Source organism: Pagrus pagrus (assembly GCF_965226575.1).
Source record: "Pagrus pagrus genome assembly, chromosome: 11".
Taxonomy (NCBI): Eukaryota; Metazoa; Chordata; class Actinopteri; order Spariformes; family Sparidae; genus Pagrus; species Pagrus pagrus.
The window spans coordinates 7171197-7191066 of record NC_140195.1 but is presented as its reverse complement, the minus strand read 5'-3'; the positions used below and the strand labels follow the sequence as shown (position 1 = coordinate 7191066).

Here is a 19870-nt window from a genome sequence, read left to right as displayed (position 1 = left end):
AAGTGAACTCTTTAGGGCGTCGTCAGCGTCTTTGACTTTTTAAAAACACTATGAGATAAAACATCTTTTTTTTAAAGTGCCACTTTATTACAAAAGTATAAACTTGACTGACATTTCATGAATAGTAATCTTGATATAAAACATTACAATCTTTTGCACTTAGCACTTAATTACACGCTTCTGAGTACAAGACCCTGTAGTCTGAATAGCAAACACACAACATTAGCTGCCACATTTAACTTAGCTGGGCTTTCCAAGAACACACCGTAGCTTCATGGCTTCAAAAAACAACAAACAGAATACACTGAAATTTACATTGCAGCTGTTTTGCAGTTTGTGTCACAAGATAAGTCATTCCAAAACACAATTAAACGTAATAGAAAAAGATAGATTTCTTGACACTGATGATATATTTATTATTCTTTCTCTTTTGTAATGTACATACACATTGCATCAACATACAGTATAATCACATTGTTTTGCGGGGGAATATTTGGTCAAATGATATCACCGTTATTGTCCAGGATTTTTGGATGTAATTTTGAGTGTGTTATCCTCGGGGGTGATGCTCTGCTGCTTTAGCGAACCATTTGCTTCACATTTTTGTCATTTCTGCAATATTTTTAACACTGATAACAGAGAGAGGAGAGAGAGAGAGCGAGAGAGAGAGAGAGAGTTTTCATCGATGGAGTGACGATGAGACATGAACGTTTGCTAATACACATCAGCTCTACTGTAGCTTTCCGAGCTGCACTATGGTGAAACCCAAGCAGATTCATATGACCACAAGGCAGGGACTATGTAGATGGACGAGTCCACAGATATGAGTGAGGACTGAGCAGAGAGGGGTGTGTGCAGGTGTGTGTATGTGAATGTGGCGGCGGGTGGTTGAGTGGTCTGTCTCCACCTTTAGCACGTGAGCAGTTCTCTTTAGTCTTGATTCATCTTGTACCTTGTGTGTGGCAGGCAAAGGATGAGAGACAATTAACTCTCCTCTCTGCTGCACAGAGTCCCACTGAGCCAAAGACATCCTTAATCTAACTGGCTTTGTGCTCTACAGAGAAATAAAGCAACACACTAATAAAAAAATAAACAACCAACGACAATTAAAATAAAATAAAAAACATTCATATAGAGGTACCACATGACAGTGCTTGATTTTTTGTTTTTTGTTTTTTTTTCACTTTTTTAGCATGCAACTTGTAGCAGGCAAAGTGCAGAAACAGGATCAACAAAGTAAAACACTTCATTTACAGACGGCAGTGGAGACAGTGTTCAGTCCATGTAAAGATGAAACAAAACATGACAGAGGGAAGTATACGGTCGCTGTTTAAATATGAAGATGGTCTAAATTAGTCGAAGCTTTTAGGAGGAATGCAAAATGTGTGCAATTTTTTCTTATAATACTCTCATAATTGATTCTCTTGGTCCCTGAGCTTTCAAGCATTTTGATTAGTAATTCATTCCTTTATATCATTTCAATGCCGTCCTGAATCACATCTTGACTAACTACAGGGAAGGCCTGCTCATGACAGACTAAGTGCTACCAAAAGATTTCACACAATGCTGTGTCTTTCCCCCAAACAGGAGTCCTGCTATAGGACCAGGTAAACATCTATTTTTACCTGCTAGAATTGAGGAAGAATTTAGGCTTTTTACTTTATTGTGCTTTGCACATATGTATCAGTAAAATAGAAGTGCTACTGTCACCTACAGATTGCTCTGCAATGGTCTTGTGCTCATTTATTATTCACTACCTTTGGATTCGTTATAAGGTTTATAGATTGGACTTTGTATTCAGCCCAGGTCATAACAGATCAACATTAATGCCCCAAGGCCTCCGAGCCTGTGAAAGGCATGATGTTATGACTTGAATGTAAACAGTATGTGTGGGTGAGCATGACAGGGGCTCAGCCGTCACTCCTTGTGGTGTTAGCTCAGCTCCTTGTGTTGGAAGGATCGGGGTCACAGTGCAGCCGCCACCTCAGAGCCCTGTTACATACATCTCCATGCCATCGTTGAAAGTGAAGATTGTGGTGGTGCTGGAGGTGGCGGAGCCCTGCTTCAGGTCGCCGATGCTCTCGTACAGGTTCTCCCCCGGCAGCAGCAAGGCTTTGGCTGGCAGGTGCTGTAACTTGGGGTTCTGCTGCGTCGGCGGCGGTGGAGGCGGCTGCTGCTGCTGCAAGGGCTGCTGGGCTTTCTTCCTCCTCGGCCGCAGGGTGGCACAAGTGTTGGGGGGCCTCTCCCGCTTCCAGGCACCTCCACCTTCCAGGTTCTCGTAGGCCAGATCGCACTCCTCCGTCCCGATGGACTCATAGCAGTGGTCGTCAAGGGGCCCTCCGACCGCTTTGCCTTCCTGAAGGGCCCACGTCTGGGGTTTGACCACTACACTAAACCCCCCGTCCCGATCTCGGTCCCGGTCACCACGACCCAAGGTCCGGAAGCCAGGATTGGCTGGGGGAGACCCCGGCACAGCTCTCTTCTTCTTTCCTGGTTTACACACCTTTGAGTACATCTCAGCCACCTGCAGGCAAACAACACATCACCGAGATTATAGACAGAAAGGAAAGGAATACTTTGACATTACGGGAGATATAAATGAGAAGATCAACACCATCTTATGTATGTAGATTAAATATGAAGATGGAGCCAATTAGCATAGCTTAGCATAAAAACTAGAAACAGGGTGAAGCAGATAGCCTGGCTCTGTACAAAGGCAACAAAATCTGCATACTTCCCAAAACAATGAATTATTCCTTTCGGTTTGTTTTTTTTCTATCTGCTGCACGATAAAAAAAAAAGACTTACTGCTCACATCATACAAATTGAGCAAGGACATGTCCTTTTCAGCTTCCGTCTCTGAATGATGAAATCGCTCAAAAGTCTTTTTTACTTGTGCAGCAGTCTGAATGTTAGTTTTCATTCAGATTGTTGGAATATTCTTGAAATACGTTCAGGACAGCTCTTACTGGTGGAACGACCTTCCACCAGGTATTTATATTGTTAAGCTCTGACTGTACATGCAACATCTCAGAGTGAAGTGCTGCCTCCAGCAGATACAGAACATTGATACTGTAAGACAACATGTAAAGATGCTTTGTCTGATATTGAAGTTACCTACATTTGAGGGGAAAAGGGGGAACAGGGAGCTTCAACACAGTCATTTAATAAATAAACGGAGCGACAGACAGGAGAAGGATGCACACACTGACTCACCACAGCAGCAGACGGCTGTATATTCTCCACTGTGTGAGCACCCAACGGTCCCAGGACTTTATTTTGGTGCATGAGCATCTCCTCATCCTCTGGAGGCTTCCAGATGTACTGCTCTCCGTTGCCCATAAACATCACTTCCTGTCAGCAGCAACAAGAAATTACATTTAGGGCAGAGCTCATTATCATGCATGTCTTCTATTAGTATTTGTGTTTTAAAACCAGATCCAGTGGGGTTCATAATAAAAAAATTTTTTTTAAAATTAACCACTTTAAACATGCAGTGAAGTGTCGTAGCACAGAGCTGCCATCAGACACATATTGGCTGGATTTCATAAAGCATTGAATAGATTTTCCCTGGAAGGTGGAGCTTGAACGTGAGGAAGCATGTGCCTGTATTCTGGATGACTCAATTTCAACATGTTGCGTCATCCACAAGAAAATCAGTGGCGAACAGCCCTGTGAGCAGACTGTGTACACATGTAAGCCTGTGAACTGTGCGTGTTATTGAACTCAGGTCACAGCAGAGAGCGCAACCTTGCTGACCTCACGCGGGGCACCAAATGGTGTCCCACTGTCACCTGGAGGGGAGCACAAAGCCTTATACCCACATTATAAGCTGACAGTCCTCCTGCTGCGAACATATGGAGGGGGTGACACTGCTGAGAACAGACATATCGCCAAGAACTCTTCGACAAATAAACACAGCTCGCTGCCCAGACTTCAGAGGAACGTGCTAACGTATCACAACACCGTGCGTGATGCAGCCGAGTGCAGAGAAAACTGCAACACTGGCACAATTACGACCGTGTAGATCCTCCGCAGCATCGACAGGAAATCTGACAGAGAGATCCTGCTCGCTGTACCTGGACCACACACTGCATATTAATACTGATGCTGACAAAGAACTACCGAATGAAACATCACAAAGACATTTGTTACACGTCAGTGCAGCCGGCAACTGAGCCTGCCAATCAGATCTCAGGAAGATTAAACTGACAGACTGTCTGTGTTTAAACTCGACTTAAGGCTCATTTAAGCTCCCTTTACATACAAAAACAGACACGTCCGTTTGCATCGATGTCAAGCATTACAACCACTAGAGGGAGCCACTCAGGGACCTCCACTATTTCTTCGCCACCACCCATTGTCCACCCAGCTGTTCTGTAGTAGCTGTTGCCAGATGTTTAAAACTTCTCACCAACTCCCATAACCCCTCCTCAAAAAGATCCACCATTTTTAAAATGTCTTCCTCTTGTCCTGTGTTTGTGTCTCGCTTGGCTACGCTGCTACACTGCTCCCCACGACTATCGGAGGCACCGCTCTCTTGGTCTGTATCCGTAAGCTTTCAGAAAACGTGTAGAAATACAGACAAAATGAACGCAGAGTAATGACCGAAGGCTCCGTCCATGCCTGTATGCAAATCTAACAATGAGCATTAATGAGCCTGAAGGCTGGTTGGCCCCCCGACAGACTCCAGCCTTGCATGGAAGAATGCAGCCAGCAAGAGGCCAGTCCATCAAAACCACAGGGAAAATGAAAAGAAGTGAAGTGTCGTAGTCCACAAAATATTTCTGGGGCTGCACAGCAAAATATTGTGTTAGCGTTTAGCGTAGGGACTTGTTTTGAAACATAAAATAACAATCGAAAAACATAAAATGGCTCCATACAGCTCGCCAGGCGTTATCCAAGTCTCTGTTTTGCTGTGAAGCTCAAGTAATGTTTTGTGGACAAAAAAACTTCACCCGCCTTTCGAGGGTGAGTAGATAATGACTCAATTTTCATTTTTGGGGGAACTTATCCTTTAACCTGGCTCGACACTTAAAGTGGAAAATGAAAAAATGTCACTATAACATGCATCCATAGCACAAACCTAACCCACCTTTTGAAATGAAACTGCTTTATTTTTACTACTTACTTTACAACCCACAACCAAAGATAAAAAATAAAAAGTGATTCTGTGATAACTTTCCAGATTTGTAAAATTATAAATGGCTGCACTGGGTTTTGGCATCTGATAGCCTTCAAATTTACACATCTGAGAGTCAGTCTCTCTACCTGCATCAACACGCCCTGCAAGGCCCTGTGGGGTTTGTTTTTTTTTAACACAGAGCTATTTTAATCTAAATGCCTGCCAACAGCTACAGTGATGCTAGCAGCTCTGTGAGATTGAACTTGGTTGGTGTTGTTCCCAGAACATCATAATTAATGTTGTTCCAGGACCATCATCGAAACCCACCAGTCACGCGGTTGTGATGTCACAGCTTTGCGACTCGTGTTGGTGTCGTTCCTGGAACATCATATTTCATGTTGCTCCAGGATTTTATATTACGAAACTGGGACAAAGTCCACATCTGGAGCAAACTGTCAGTGGCTCAGTGGGTTAAGTATAGAAATTAGAATAAGTATATTTGAAAAAGGACATCTTCTCCCCATGTGTGTTTTTTCCAGGCTAAGCTACAACGTTAGAAAACCTGATGGGTAAGTTTCTGGAGTAACATTAACGATAATGTTTCATGAACAACACCAACGCGTTGATATCAGCTTGTGCATACGTGAGCACAGTTGATCTTTGAGCTAAATGCTAGTGTCAGCATGCTCACTGTGGCAATGCTAACATGGTTATGTTAAACAGTCAGTGTTCACCATTTAATTTTAGCAGGTTAGCATGTTAATATTTGCTAATTAGCACTTACCACAAAGTGCAGCTGAGGCTAATGGGAAGTCACTAGTTTTGCACAAGTTTTAGACAAAAAAAAAATGGATCGGGTGACTATATGAAAAGTCAGAAGGTCAACTTTCATCGTGTGGGGTTTTATATGACTATATGTACCAAATTTCATGTTTCGACCTCATGGTGACATTAGAGGCGAGATCAGGGGATCATCCCAAAGTGTTTCAGTCCACAGACCAAGGTGGTTGACCAACATGATTGACTGACAGACATCGTCATCCATTTTACACTTTTAGGGCCTTCCTGGCAAGTCAGTGCATGAGGCATTGATTTAGTCTTGATCTTTGCTTTGTATGATCTCACCTCAGACCTCTGGAGAAAAACTAACTACACGACTTAGCTGTTAACTTTCTCTCCCCTCCAGTCATCACTTCCGTCTGCCCAAAAAACTGAATCCTGTTCACCTCTACACGATGATGCTGTCCAGGCTGATCAGGAAGATGTGAAGCTATTGCCTTTGAATGACATCAAATACAAAATGAATGGTTCTCAATTAAATTACATGGCACATATCACATGTTTTCTGTCCTGTTATCTAATCTCTTTCCATGAAAATAATCTAATCTAAAGACTTAATCTAATCCTTACCCACCCATAAAATAATCTCTCAATGACCTGTCACCTCAAAAGTTGCTTACACATATATAAATAGCACAACAGATCATATTCACACAGCAGCCTCTGACAACATTATTCCTCAGGGTGGGAAGCTCAAAGGTTGTAGTGCTGTGTTCAACTTTTAAATTGTGTAAACGTAGGGAATCAGATTTTTTTTTTTTCATTTTACTACTTCCTGATTGATCAGCAACTAAAAAGACAATGGAAAGGGAAAATCCGGAGGGACATCGAGCCATGTTTTGAGATAAAACAACATATTTGCTGACCCGTTAGCTTCTGTTAGCTAACATTAGCATTCAACCTCTACTTAGCTAATGTTAACTTTGCATTATAATATGACAGGAAAGGTTTATTAACTCAAAAATAACAGACATCTCAGAGACATTTATTTGAACCTAGTAGTGAAACACAGTCAAACGCTAATTTTAGCTACAAAGTGGTTGAATGCTAACGTTAGCTAATGGGTCATCAAATATGTTGTTTTATCTTGAAACAGGCCCAATGTCCCTCCAGATTTTCACTATGGCCATCTTTTCAGTTGTTTATCAATCAGGAAGCAGTGATATGATGACAATTTGTCAGATTTCACACGTTCAACCAACTTGAAACCAAGAAAACAGCAGGATAACATGATCGCAGCATTTAAGCTTCCCGCCCTGAGCATGACGTGAAAAGAAAATGGCCGCTATGTGAAAATGGTCTATGTTTAAACCAAACTTGTCTCAAACAAGAACTTTAACTAAAACAATCTTCACATGAGGTCTATTTATTAGATTTCAGCTGCATCTCGTGGTCTTCCTGCAGATGCAGCTGAACTTTTAAGCTAAAAAACTGTTTTGTAAACATCATCAGATTTAAAAACAAAAGTTCCTCTACCAACCTTTGGGAATGATGGGACATTGAAGGCATCCACGTTCCTGCGGGGCAACTTCGTGCTGTGAGGGTGTGGTGGAGGAGGGGCGGGATGCGACGGCGGGGCGTGTCTCGGAGGCGGCGCCGGCGGCTCCCCCATATCCGTCCCGCTGTCCCTCTTTTGGGGCGCCTTGTCTGCCTTCCTCAGCTTCCTGACGCAGGCGTACTCGGCCGTCTCTGGTTGGTGAGGTGGAGACATGACCTGGGCCTCTGGTTCGGGGAGCCCTCCTTCCACGTCCCCGTCTGGGTCGGGAGGAGCCGGGGTGTTGGCAGGGACGGCCGGAGGGGCCGGAGTGTCCGTCTGCCCAGCTCTGCCTACCATGGCGTAGAGGGCATCGTCAGTACGTGTGGTGGAAGAGCGTCGACCCACCTCAGAGTAAGTGTGCTCTCCATCCTCTCCAGTCCCAGAGGGGATCTGGGGAAGCTGCCTGCCTTGAGAACGGAGGTCAGAGTTAGACCGGCAGCTGAGCAGCAGCAGAAGGTCCATGCTTGCTGGACGTTTCTTTTTAGTTGCCTCTGCAAGGCACATACAGGACGCCCACCAGAAAACAGAATTCGCACACGTTTACTCTCTCGTACTGGACAATTCAACAAAGATGTTTGAACGTGGATAAATCTCTCGCTGGTAAAATAAAATCTGGAGCCGACAGTAAACTGGGAGCTGACGTGGATGTTTGAGAAAACGCGTCCAAATTGACTTCATTCCACTGCAGTGGAAGCAGGACAAATATGAAGCAGGACATATGCTTATATTTCTTCAAACGCTCTCAGGCTACTGTCACAGTGCCCACAAACACAGTTCCCTGTTGACTGTCAGTGATGGCGCTCCAGGACTCGTCTTGGCTCTCTGATTTCTGTCTTTGAGAGAGAGATGCATGTTCATAAATCTGAGCCTGAACAGTCCAGTGGAATAAGGCTGAGCTGTGAATGTGATGTGAATTCTGTTTTAGGGTAAATTTCTCTTCTAAAGCGTCCTTAAATTTTAATATAGAAAAGGTTTTGCATAAATTTAGGGCCGGATTAGAGACGGATCGCGTAGAGAAAAATGCGTGGTGACACTTTTATTGTTTGAAGATGATTTCCCTAAATGTTTATTTGTATTTTTAGGGGTTGTTTTTGTTGACTGGCATTAATGAAAGAGGATGAAGCACAATCAGAACATGTTCCATTTATGCATTTGCTTGTCATGCTATTGATCTGCTGCAAAATTAACCAATTAATTCTCCATTTCAGCCATTTCACAGACACATATATTGATTCTGTTGTGTAAAAACCATGTATCTCAACTGTTTTTTTTAAAAATTTTCATGCTTTCAAATGAGCTGAGAGATTACAAACTTTCGACTCCTGTGACTCAAAAATCTTTTTATTCCGACGGTGTCAAAAGTGCTTCGTCATGCAGCTGAAACAGGCCCCGTCTGTTCAGACTCATTAGGTATAGATACAAGGTTTTCACCAGAGTGGAGTGAGGTAGCGTTCAGAGCACACAGGTCAGGATTTGTATGTGAAGGATGCACTCACTTTTGCCATTGCAGTTCATCTTGTTCATCTCAGTGTCTGATTTGCTGATGGACCGCAGCTTCGACTGCCTGAGTATACCCTGACAACACACACACACACACACACACACACACACACAAAAGGCCGGTTAAACACTAATTAAGACTGAAGAGGTGTCCTCTGAATGATATTGTTCCCCGATGAATCGAGCTACTCCAGCTACCTCTGCAGCAACACAAAAACAAAACGTGGAGGAGAGCGTCGCCAGATACCTACCATGTCCATGAGACGGTGTTTTCCACCCTCGCCGGGAACATTGTGTGTCTTCCCCTTCCTGTGGTAAACACAACCGCTCTGTCACACAGGTTGACACTTACTACAGTGATGCACTTCTGTGTGTTTGAGTCATCGTCCATGTGTGTCTGAGTCATCTTGTGACTGTGTGTGTGTGCGTGAGAAGGACATACGGAGTATCTTTGCATGTGTGCGTGCCAGTGGTAGCGAGTAACTGAGCACGTTTACTTAAGAGTACTTTACCTAAGTACAATTTTGAGGTTACTTTACTTGAGTATTTTCATTTAATGCTACTTTACTGTATACCTCTAAACCACAACATTACAAAATCATATATCAATCTTAATTTTTGCTTTACAATTATAAATCCACTCCTTTTAATTGTAATTGAGTATTTTCACATACTTTTATAAGTACTTTTTCTTAAGTAAAGGATTTCCACTTCTGTTGTGTGCATGTGTAGATAGTCAAAGTATGCATGTGTGTGTTTGTGGTCATACATGTGTGCACAGTGCCTGCTCTCACCTCTGGCAGCCCACGCAGAGCACCACGATGAGGATCGTGACAACAAAGGCTGAGGCAGCAGCGATAGCACCCAGCAGCAGGACCTTGCCGTAGGGAGGAGCCGTGAAGTTCAGCCCGTCCTGCATGGAGGCCATGTGGGAGCGCTGGCGCTCACTTGCTCTCACACACTCACACTCACACCCTTACAACTCATGCACGCAGGGAAGTGCCACGGTGTCACTGGGATCTGCGGGCAAAGAGTGGTGCTTAATTACAAAATTATCTAACCTTTACAAAACATTAAGTAGGTTAACAAAGCAGCGGAACCAGAAGGAAAATATTCACAGTGGAGAGAGCAGAGGGGAAGCAGCAGTTTGTAAAGAGGAAACGTGAGAATTCCCATCCAGCGCTGAAGCAGTGAAGTGAACAGACATTCAGCCTCCGGCATGTGCTTCTGCTTTACCTTGTCTGAGGGATTACTGAGCTTTGTGTGTTACACTTACATAGACATCAACATTATATCTGTTCACCAACAAAGATTTTCAGGTATCTAGGTCTACACAGCATGAATGTGAGCCTGCACCGAAGGTAATCCAACAGTTATACATTGAACAGCTGAAAATAACCAGAAAACGTATATATGAAAACACAGAGAATCTCCTGCTCATCTGTTTGTCAGGTAGCTGCTACAATTCATGTGAGTAAATACAAATCTCCTGTGGTTTTAACCAGTCAAATAAGAACAAACATACATATTGAGGAGGTACAGTGAGTCACAGAGAAGCTGAACATGCCGGCAGCCAGAGTGGCCTGAACCACTGAAGGAGACGAGTATGAAAGCAGAGCGAGCCGACAGAAACATATTTCTTGCTTCTTCTCTACTCCATGCTGCTTGCCAGACAATTTCACATTTGGCAGTGTAATATGTTTCAAATAAACAATAAAAACAAAGAGCTGTAACAGAAAGACCAAACAACAAGCCCGTTCTAATCTCTGTCAAATCATGCCATCTGTCTACTGCGACTGTGTGTTTTCATGTGTGTTTATGTGCGTGTCGCTTGTCCATCAGCGACAGCGAGACTGAACGGCAGACTGCAGGAGTCGTGCTGAAGTGAAGTTTCGATACGAAACTGTGAGTTTATGTCTGATCCAAATGTCTCTCATGTGTTTGTTCAGTTTTAAACAACATATTCAGACGAAACTCTTCCTCCCTCCTCCTCGCTAATGATTAAACCTGAGACTTTAAACAACGGGCTTTAGGAATGGATTCCACATAGATCCTTCGCTTCCAGGCAGAATTAATTCTTCAAATAACAATTTGTCTGTAGCCTGGCGAACAATGTGTATCTTCTCTGACTGTTTGCATGGACACCTCAAGTCCACCGAAAGCTACCACATTATTGGGCGTTTCTGTCTTCATACGGACAGACATATCAGTCTGAAGCAGCTCAAATGACTTGCTGGTACGTTCTTCTTCATTCTAGCTTCTTCTACACTAAAATAATCGGCTCATGACCTTGTGATTTAAGTAAGGGATAGTGCCCGACGAGGCGTCCATTATCAGAAATTAATGGACTATGTGGAGGCCAGAACTGTGCAACGCAGCAAAAGACCGTTGCCTCCCACTTATACCATGGCCACTTGCCAAAGAAAACACCATTATTTTTTTATTTTCATGCATTTTGGCGATCAAAGTCTTTCACAAGCAATTACTCCATTTCCCTGCCAACATCTGAGATTTTACTTAAAGCTGGAACAATCACTATTATGTTGATGAAGGTTCTCGGTCATCCAGGTCATGGTAATTCTAAGTGCTAGGCAACTGGATGTGTTTCAGTTTCCTGAAGACGTTTTCACTTCTCATCCAAGATTCAGTTCTAACTAACTGGAGGGGAGTTGCAGGGTTTTAAACCCTGCGTGGGAGTGTCCGTACAGAGTCCTTAAGGACACGTGTGAGCTCTGAGTTTGGACTCTGGGTCGTTGTGGCCCTAACGACTCTGAAATGATGAGAGGTGAAACATCTCCAAGAAACTGAAACACGTCCAGTTGTAGGATCATATCAATATCAATATCAATCAATATCAAGATTTGCATGAACAAATGACAGAATCGAGTCTTCACCCAGACCATGGCATAATTAAACTTAAAGTGGGGTTCGTTAACATGCAGATTGAAAAGGCTAATATGCTAGCCTTAGCAGGTTTAACGTTCACCATTTTAATTTAGCATGTTACCATTTTACTAATAAGTACAAAAAATAAATCTGAGGCCATAAAAAATAATGGACAAATATTTCAGATGAAAAGTGATAGATCGTACTCGCTAGCGAAGGAGATGTTAAATGCTAACGTTATCTTATGGCTATTCTAATATTTTGTTTTTCCTTGAAATACGGCCTGATGTCCTTCCAGATTTTCAATATTAATTATCTTTTCATTTGCTAATCATTCAGAAAGTGGGATGAAATTTTAATAAATTTGTCATATTCTTTACGTTTATGCGACTCGCAACCTGGAACACAACAGCGTAACATTATCCTAGCGTTTGAGCGTTTGGGGAAAATGGCCGCCGTTTGAATATGGTTGATTGATCACCTAGCTGGTAAGCTTTTTAAATGTCTGTTTAAATTCATGTGAAATAGTTGAGGTGATATTTTAGTCTGAACCAAAGTTGTGGACTGGCAGACAGTCCGACATCTATAGAGCCAGGCTGCTAGCATGTCGGTCTGTGGTCTGTTTACCACAGCCGACATACACAGAAGTGCTCAAAGCTGCGTTGTGAAAAACCTCACTGGTCTTGCTCTAATGCACTTTGGCACAAAACATTACATAGTCACTCTGATCTGACTTCTCTGGTAAACTTCAAGGTGTTTTTTTACCAAGGATTTTACTGTGTTGACCACAGACAGAGGAGGGAAATAAAGAAACTAGCTTCTTCAAAGGAAAAAAAGTCCTTTGGAATTTTTTCACTGAAGGAAATTCTCTGTTATTGTTAACAATAGTTAAATCTGAAGGTCCATCTGCACACATAAAGAAAGCAGGTACGTGTCCCACATGGTGTGTCTTTAAAAAATGGTGCCATCACTCAAGCCTCAGTGAGTGACATGAGAGTCCAACTAAAATCTCATTAAGATCCTTTTTTGTTTGTATTGCTAAAAATCTTTATTAAAAGGAGTAAAGATCCTTGGGGAAATATCAGAAATGATCCTTTCTGTCTCAGATGGTTGGAGGTGGTGTCAGTGTCTGTGTTGGCTTGACAGCAGCTGGCAGGCTGAGCACCAGCAGGGGAACTAGAGACAAAGTAAACAAACTTGTGCTGAAGCCTTCATGTCGTGGGAAGATATTTGTAGTCATGTCTCATCTAAAATAAGTTATTACAGAAGTGGTTTAGTCTAGGGGTGTATCTTTAGCAGCATGGACACTACTGATTGACCATACATATATTATAGGAATATTATAAGAAGACTATAGACAGCAGTGTGTCTATATGACCCTCTGGCTTAATCCGTGACTACACTTTACAAGGTGGCGAGTATGTAGGCGAGTAAATATTATAAATCCAAGACCAAACTGACACAAGGGTGGGACCGAGAAAAAAAGACGTAATTACAGATCCATCTGCTTCTTCAGCATCATGGACAACGCATTAGATTAGGCTACTGATTTTTCAGAGCCTTGCTCAGGGTCTTAGATTCTGTTAAAACCTCAGTCAGAGGATCAATCAATCAGGTTATTCAACTAAACAACCCCTCTGCCTCTGTACTCTCTCTGAGACTAGGGGATCAAGGGGCATTAAGCTAACAAGGGGGGTGGCATCCCCATCCCCTACTGGTGGTACTGAAGAGTTTGGACCACATGTGATATTTGCAGACACATTTATAGGCTGTTTAATATTTAGCTAATTGGCTATCTAGCCTGCAAACTGATGTTAGCAGTGCACTTTTCTCAGGGAGGAGAAGGGAAGAGAACAGAGAGAACCAGGGTCTCTGGTGAGTGCTGAATCTAGTGAGGGATGACCTGAAATCAAACACACAGATGCAGTAGGAAGTAGCAACGTGCAACCATAAAACGCGCCGTTATCTTGAATAAACTTGTGGATTTCTCTGGGTTTGAACATTGTTGGAAACATTTGGGATAAAAAGGTCTAGTACCTACTTATTTCAGAAGGGGGCGTGGTCTGATTTAGCTATAATTTCCCCGTTTAGAGCAATAAAATCCCCACTGCTAGAATTTAATCCTCTACGCTGACTGAAGCTTTACCCATCTGGAACTTTTTCCTCAATCTTTTATTTTCTTCTTTGTGGATGTTTCTTCTCCCGTCTATAATATTTGACTGCATGACTTTACTATTTTATGTATTTGCTTTTCTATTATAACAGACAGAGTAGGGATGGGACGGTTTATCAGGCTCTGCACGGGAAAAGGTTTCGCAGACTTTGGGGTAATTTGCATTTCTTTTTTGTAGATCCAGCTTTGAACCCAGCTGTTCTCTGCATGAAATCCAATATGCACCAAATTTCACACCCAGACGTCTCAGTGGTTCTTTGCACGCTGCTCGTAGTTTTCTTTGTAAGTTCGGGGCGTCCTGACCAGAAGACAACTGCTTTGTTTCCAAATTCAAATTAGCGCCATGCTAATTATTATTAATATGATCTATCAATAAGTCATATTTTCATACACTGGATATCCAACATAATTACATCCTTCTTTGAGCATGTCTTCGGGAAGTGACAGCAGCAGTGAACATGTTTTCCCAGCATGTCTATCAAAACTGTTTTGGTGTATTTTACCAGGAGCCAGCAAACATTTCCCAGACTATGGCCTGCTTTTAATGCCACTAATTTATCTAACTGTGCTCCGACTTCACTTCCTGAGCGAGTAGTCTGAAATATTACGTTGGATTTAAAGAACCATATGCAACTGTGAGGCAATGATAATTTAAATTACAGTAGCAACAGTGTCAGTGTAATTATATCTGTGCTGATTTGACAACAGAGCTGAGGAGCGGAGAAGGAAAGGGTAATGAGAGAGAAGAGAGGGGAAAGGTGTAGGTGTGGAGGAAAAGAAAGGAGAGCGAGGAGGGGAGGAAGACGTGCGTGGGAGTTCTCGTGGCAGGTGTTTGAAGACGCTGAAAGCAGATGATGAGAAGAAGCTGTCACATTTCCCAACAAGGTTTTCCCGGCCTTCTTCCTCTGCCTTCCCTGTCTCAATGAGTGTGTCCACGCCTCCCCACCCATTCTTCTTCTCTCCCTCTATCCCCCTGCCTCCGCCTGCGGTGTTTCAGCCAGAGTGACGCCTCAGCACTGCAGTGTAATCTCTGGCCCTAGAGCTGCCTCGTCAGAGCCAACCAATTGGACGTAGCGCTCAGAGCAAGAGCAAGAAATGGTCCTCCCCCGGCTGCTTTTCTGCTAAACAAAGCCCCCCTCTACCTCAGCTACAGAGAGCCCCCACCACCACCACCACCACCTCCGCCTGTGGTGCTCAGCGTGCTCGTTACAAACTACCAGCGAATACCTGCAGGTGCAGATTTGCCAGGTGTTGCCCTGACCATGTATCACAGACCAGAAGGCTACTTACACTGAGAGGGACGAGGAAACTTGAGCATCATCGATCATTAATATCTGCTTTCTTCAGTGATTCACATGCAGCGTATGTTCAATTAAAGCAAAGTAAAAGTTCATTCTTTACCTTTAGGAACGGTGTACGCACCAAATATCAGCAGATGAAGACCGTAAGATGTGTCTGAAAGCTCTTAAAGCTTGAAAGTAGACCTTCGAGTTTACGTTATTTTGCTGCATCTGGAAAAGAAATTCCTTCACTACCTCCAGGTTATGTTTTCAAGCTTGTCCGTTTGTTTGTTGGTTTGTCAGCAGGATTACGCAAAAACGACTGAATGGATTTCCACAAAACTTGGATGGAGGATGTGTGGATCCACCTCACTTTTCATTGCAAAACATAGTGTTTTCCAACATTTTTGTTGATTTCTCAGGGAGTAATACGTGAATCCTGATGAAAAAAGTCAGGTTTGATGCAGATACGAGATCTGGTGATCAGTGATGGGTGGGCTGGAGTGATACAGGGTGATGGAGTTTGATATTGAATTAGACTTGATTGAATTACAGGGGACTGTTGAGCCTTGGCAGAGGTATGCACTCTGCAGAGTTTTGTTCTAGCTCCTTGTTTGTTTCTTTCTCTTCCTGAGTCAGTGGAAAAACAGAAGACAAGGACTGTTGACTGCTCAATTGATCAGAAACTAGTCAAAGAAATGATCGTCACAGTTTCCTAAAGCCAAAGAGGAAGTCGTCAAATGAACTGTTGTGTTCGAACACGGACACGATCATGAATTTTTAATCACATAAGACAAAGAAAGACAACAGAAGTCACTCATGAACAGCTGGAACTGAGGAATTTTTGGCATTTTTACTTTAAATAAGGACCAGACGATTGTTGGAGATGAAGTGAGGCACTTTGATGATCACATGACACAAAAATAATTTCTCAAAGGATGATAAACAAAACTGACAAATGAGGAATTGTCTATCAAATATGTGCAGATAACTTTTCTTTGGTGATCAAATAATCAATTAATCAACTAATCAGGTGAGTGAAGGAGTGGATGAAAGTTTTATTTACAAAAGCAAAAGATTTGTTCATTAACTGATCGGTCTGATTGGAAAATGAATCCACAACTATGACGACGATCAGTTACTCGTAGACGTCATTTTTCAAGCTACATTGCTTAAACTGTGAAAGGGCTTCAACTTACAGCTGTTTTCATGATGGACTCTGTCACGAGTTCACAGAGTTGCATCTTTTATTGCTTTGTTTTATAAGACATTCAGTTACAAAACAGAAAAAAGCAGATAATCCTGAGACTGGAGAAGAGACATGATGATGTTTCAGTTTGAAAAATGATTTAAATGATTAACTGATTATTGGTTGACCGGTTATCTGCCTGGCTGATCATCTGGGTTGTTGGTTTTTGTGTCCAACTGCTGATAAATAAAGTTAATTAATTAAAAATAAAATACTTCTGCTGTGATGAAGGAGGTTTAAAGCAGCAGAAAATGGAAATACTCAAGTAAAGTACCTCAACATTTAAGTACTTGAGTAGATTGACTGTGGTTACATTCCCTCATTGTTTATTCTTAATTTTAACGCTAAGATTTTTATTTTTACTACAAATGTATATTGGTTGCAAATATCAGTTATTGCTCTCCTTGATCACTAACAATCGGTATCAATATTTGACCAGATAAGAGATGTCGGTACATCCCTGTAATGTTTCATCCAAATAGTTTCCAATGAATTTTCTTTCACAGTTGTTTTAGCCTGAATGTGAGACTTTGCTGCGTTTCCTCTTCTGACTTCAGAGTCAATAGATTCTCTTTAAATTTCAAACTGTCCATCAGGAAATACAAGACACATGAAGACATTGCCTCATTGGATTTTTTACTGTTTTCTTGTGTGTTTCTAGACTAAAGGATGTTTTGATCAATCAGGAACATAATGGTTGGACGCAGTCGTATATGACAAAAACACGTCACCTGTTGACTTTGATCTGATCTCGACAATTAGATGCCTTCAGTGTGAAACGTGCCGTGTGAAACATTTGGCCAAGATTCAACTAACAGAAAAGATTGATTCCTTTTTTAAACAGACTCTCCTCGTCCTTCGAACAATAAAAACACGTAGATGGTTTCCGCTCACGGCACCTGACGAGGCCATGAAGTCAAACAAGGAATTATGCTGTAATCCTCATAAAAAATACATTCACAGGAACACATTTAGCCCTACAGTGTTGCAATTAACACCAGTAGGCTTATAATTTTCTAGGAACATGCACTGCATTTACATGCGTGTTCATTATTAATAACACTGGAGCTCCTTTTTCAACAAACCGAGCCAGCCAGCCAGCCAGCCAGCCGGCAGTGGCCTCTGTGCCGAATCTGCTCAGGTTTTGATAAACCACCTGGGAGTTCATGTGGAGCAAAAACCTCACCCTCTGTGTGACACAAATAACAGCAATGTGTGTGTGTGTGTGTGTGTGTGTGTGTGTGTGTGTGTGTGTGTGTGTGTGTGTGAGGGAGAGATGGGGGGAGAGAGAGGAGGCTGCTATTGTGTGAGAATGTGAATTAGGTCAAATGTTTGCTTGCAACAACGATTAACCATGCCCCTGTGAGGAAGAAAGCTGAGGCTCTGTCTTTATCTGTGCAACGCTGGCCTCTGATACAAACAGCGCCTGACATTATTCACAGCGAATTAAAGAATAATTATGATGTCTTCTTCTGATCACATTACTCACATCCCTTTCTTTTTTCTCCCTCCCCCCAGCTGCTCTGACAGAATAAGGGACCTTGAAACAGGCAGAACAACAACACAGATGCTGAAAGTTAAAAATGGACTCATCCACATCACCATCATCACCATGTTTTTACGCTTTAGTGGGATAAAGGATAAAAAAAAAAATGAAGGGCTCATGACTGTGTGTGTGTGTGTCAGGGGAGGTTGGATGTATGTGGCTCATGATGGCACCCACTCAGCAGGCATCAATCACACGCTGGGTGACGGTTCGGCTGCCCGGCTCGCCGCGCCTCTGGGCTCTGACACCTCCAACTGCAGTGATGCTGACAACAGGTTACCACCACGACTCAAATGAAGCCGGATGAGGCAGGGGGGGAAAAAAGAAAAAGAAAAAACACCATGAAGGGTGTGATGTGTGCAGGTGGAGGCTATAGGCGGCCATAGAGAATGAGGAATTTCAGGCTGATGCAGTGTGCTTTTCTATCATGTTTCATTAAGCCTGTAGCGCCTGAGATTTTTTTTTTTTCACCCCCCTCTTCTCTCTTTCTCTTTCTCTCCTCCTTTTCTTTCTCTAATCATCAAAGCGTTTCCGATTCATTTCCAGATCAAAGTGGGGATGGTAAAGGATGTTGTGTCCCTGAGGTCAGCTGGCAACTTACACGACAAAGCCAGTCCAACCCTCCCTCCTCTCCTCCTCCTCCCCCTCCTCCCCACACCCCCTATTTATGAGTAAGGGAGGGGAGGGGGGGTGCAAATGTTAACGGAAGGTCTAACGTTAATTATCTTTATGCTTCACAGTCGGCGCAGAGCAAACGCGTGATTGGAGGCTCCCTGCGCCTTCCTCGCGTCAAATCACAATGAAGTTCTCTGATCAAATCCGCTCATTTTTGGGGCTTAAATCACAAAAAAAAAAAAAAAAAAAAAAAGGGCGATGCAGTAAGGCTGAGGTGGGTTGCACACGTGTCTGTGTGTTAAATGTATGACCGGAGCAGATGAAGAGGAAAAAGGCAGGGCGAGCAACAAAGGAAAGCAGCCAAAGCGCGCACGGCTTCATCCCCCCTGGCTCAAAATAAAGGATGCCGTGCACCGACCTGCGTGTGCAGCTTATCGAACTGAATCTATAGGCACATATGAATGACCCCCCCACCATCCCTCCCCCTGCCTCCCTCCCTCCAGCCTGTCACATAGCCACAGGCACAGAGCATTGCGCTATAGCATCCCTGTACTCACTCAGCTCAGAGATTTTGGGAGGCGCAGCATCAACCCTGGTCGCGTCCTTCTGCTTCCACACGGACCAGGCGCTGCCCGCGAGCATAATCAATCAAAGGCGATAACTTGGCTTTCTTGGGCTTCACGAAACACGAATGCAGCATATTGCATGTGACATCCTCTGCGCGCCCGCTGACCCGCTTGTGCGCCCCGTCCTGCGCTTCCTCCGCTCCCCAGCCAGAAGGGGAGGCTGGGAAGAGTCCGACCTGCCGCCGCTGGATGTCCAATATTACCTCCAAGTGCCAGGTTTCTCCTCCACTGTCCCTCAAGCCCCCTCCATCTGTACTCGCATCCCCTCGGCTCGGCTACTGTGCTTCCATGTGACACAGGCAGAGCTGGAGACCCCCCAATTTTTTAATTCGTCTTTTGATTCTAGCGTCATCCCTCGGAAGGACGGGGAAGTGCGGGCGGAGCTGTCAAATGAGCGGGGCTGACTCCGGCTCAGGAGGATTTCTCAAAGCCTGCTAAAGGTGCATGAAGCGCATCAGAAGCATTTAGAGCGATGCAATCAGCGCGATCACAG

General features: G+C 43.3%; 1 protein-coding gene across 4 annotated transcripts; it reads right to left on the bottom strand.

The window, feature by feature from the left end:
- Window positions 1-63: 63 nt before the first annotated feature.
- Window positions 64-19687, bottom strand: LOC311265554 (uncharacterized protein). Of its 4 annotated transcripts, none has more exons than XM_084367328.1 (8): window positions 19309-19687; window positions 9797-10022; window positions 9254-9311; window positions 8999-9077; window positions 7446-7909; window positions 6289-6402; window positions 3217-3354; window positions 64-2524 (listed from the first exon to the last, which is right to left on the bottom strand). In XM_084367328.1, the coding sequence occupies exons 2-8, from the start codon at window positions 9928-9930 to the stop codon at window positions 1985-1987; spliced, it is 1527 nt and encodes a 508-aa protein (XP_084223454.1). In that variant the 5' UTR covers window positions 9931-10022; window positions 19309-19687; the 3' UTR covers window positions 64-1984. The 4 variants fall into 4 exon arrangements, with proteins under 4 accessions (XP_084223454.1, XP_084223455.1, XP_084223457.1 ...); XM_084367329.1 differs by having other exon boundaries at window positions 6352-6402; XM_084367331.1 differs by having other exon boundaries at window positions 7446-7792.
- Between the last annotated feature and the right edge of the window lie 183 nt (window positions 19688-19870).

Coding starts and splice junctions, on each gene's coding strand:
- LOC311265554 (XM_084367328.1), bottom strand. CDS start 9,930: ATGGCCTCCATGCAGGACGGGCTGAACTTCACGGCTCCTCCCTACGGC. Junction 9,078..9,253: donor AACACCGTCTCATGGACATG/GTAGGTATCTGG, acceptor GTGTGTTGTCAG/GGTATACTCAGGCAGTCGAA. Junction 2,525..3,216: donor TACAGCCGTCTGCTGCTGTG/GTGAGTCAGTGT, acceptor GTTTGCCTGCAG/GTGGCTGAGATGTACTCAAA.